Below are 1,695 nucleotides of genomic sequence, written 5' to 3' on the forward strand. Positions count from 1 at the left end.
ATGTGGTGGCTGCGTGGGCCTCTGCACCAGAGCCGTGATGGCCTTACTGGGGGCACAAAGGGGTCCCCTGCATCCCTGTGCCCCCATGATGGATGCAGGACCCCACTGTGACTGCTGCACCTGCCCAGCAGTGGGTCGGCCGGGCTCAGCCTTTCTGGGGTGCCATCTTATAGCCCCCCCCACCCCGGTCTCTTGCAGTCCTGACCTTTCGGGAGATCTGGAATCGCAGTTTCTGCCGGCCTCTGGAGCAGCTGGTGGATGTCATTACTGAGTTCCCCAACGAGGTGGAGTACATTTTCAGACCCTCCTGCGTCTCCCTGCAGCGCTGCGGAGGCTGCTGTGGGGACGAGGGTCTCCGCTGTGTCCCCGTGGAGACAAGCACGGTCACCATGCAGGTAAGCACTGCTGCTGCGGGGCCGTGGCTGCACCTGGGAAGTGGTGGGCTCCTTGCCAAGCACTGGGAGGGTGAACTTGCATGTTCACATCCTCCAGACATCGTAGCAGCATGGATAACAGGGGAGGGGGCTTAGTCACAACTGCTCAAATGCATGCCAAACCATGAGAGTCCCTCTGCCTGCTCTCTGGGCTTGTCCCAGAGGCCAGGTGACACCCTGGGTGGTACTGGCCTCGCTCCCTGCTTCCCTGCCCTCTCCTCTCTGTGTGGTCCGTGTTGCTGACTGCTATCACCTTTCTAGACCTTCACAGACCTTCCCTGTCCTGCACTGGGGCTGGGGGTGTCCCAGTTGCCCATGACTCTGCCTGCTGGGGCAAAGCAGGTGCTGCCCCTGAATCGTGGGGAAGGCTTTCGTGTCAGGAGGTGCCCGCAGCGTTGCTGACAGTGAATGTGCACTGGGGGCATGGTGAGCGTGAAGGGTTGTGCCAGCCGTGTTTGCTTTCCCCGCTGTGGGAGCTGTGCGAAGCGGGGTGGGAGATCCCTGGCTGCGAACAAGCTGCGGGTCGGCTCTGCCCCATACACCGGGCTGCCGTGGTCCTCTCATTGCAGCGCTTGTGCCGTGCTGCCGGAGATCAACCCGCTGCTGCTGCAGGGAGCAGGGAGACGTTCTGTTTTGCCATGGGTGACAGACTAGAGAGTGCCTGCAATAAATCACTAGTGATTTTTTGAAAAAAAAGTTGAAAGAGTGTCAGAAGGCAGGGTGGGAGTCTCCAAAAAATCTTGACTGAGTTGGAGCAAGAGCCTGGCATGAACAAGAGGCAACTCCCCAAGCACAGGTCTCGGCTCCACGGGAGGGATCCCGCTGCTGTGCACAAGGTGGCAACGCCAGGCGCTTCCGCGGGCGCTAGCGTGGATCACACCAATGATGAACATACCTCTGGGTGTCCAGCCCGAACTCCGGGCTGGGCTGTGGACTGACACGTAACAGGGCAAATCCTGCGCCCCTGGGCTGATGGGCACCATGGTACTGATTCCAGCCTCAGTGCTGTGGGAAAGGGGGCCGAGAGCAGGCAACAGCGACGGGAATGGTCTGGAAAACATGACCAGGGGGATATTTCCATCAGAGAAGGGAGATGTTTGAAGTGGTCAAATATGTGAAAGCTCTCCGCAAAGGCAGAGACAGAAAAATCTCCTCTAAGGCTGGGAAATCCCAAGACCACGGGATTTAAATTACAGCCCTGAAGACACGGGGCGGCATTAGCAGAGCCTCCCAAGCTGCTGGGGTGGCTGGGCCTGGCCGG

General features: G+C 59.5%; 1 protein-coding gene across 1 annotated transcript in view; it reads left to right on the forward strand.

The window, feature by feature from the left end:
- Positions 1 to 198: 198 nt before the first annotated feature.
- The window catches only part of PGF (placental growth factor), a gene marked incomplete at both ends in the record, with an annotated part of 3,623 nt that continues 2,126 nt past the window's right edge, over positions 199 to 1,695 (forward strand). The window contains one exon of the mRNA XM_009709815.1: positions 199 to 395. Within this exon, the coding sequence (XP_009708117.1) occupies positions 199 to 395 (197 nt within the window). The remainder of the gene's footprint in view (positions 396 to 1,695) is intronic.

Source organism: Cariama cristata, unplaced genomic scaffold, assembly GCF_000690535.1.
Source record: "Cariama cristata isolate BGI_N322 unplaced genomic scaffold, ASM69053v1 scaffold23320, whole genome shotgun sequence".
NCBI classification, from domain to species: Eukaryota; Metazoa; Chordata; class Aves; order Cariamiformes; family Cariamidae; genus Cariama; species Cariama cristata.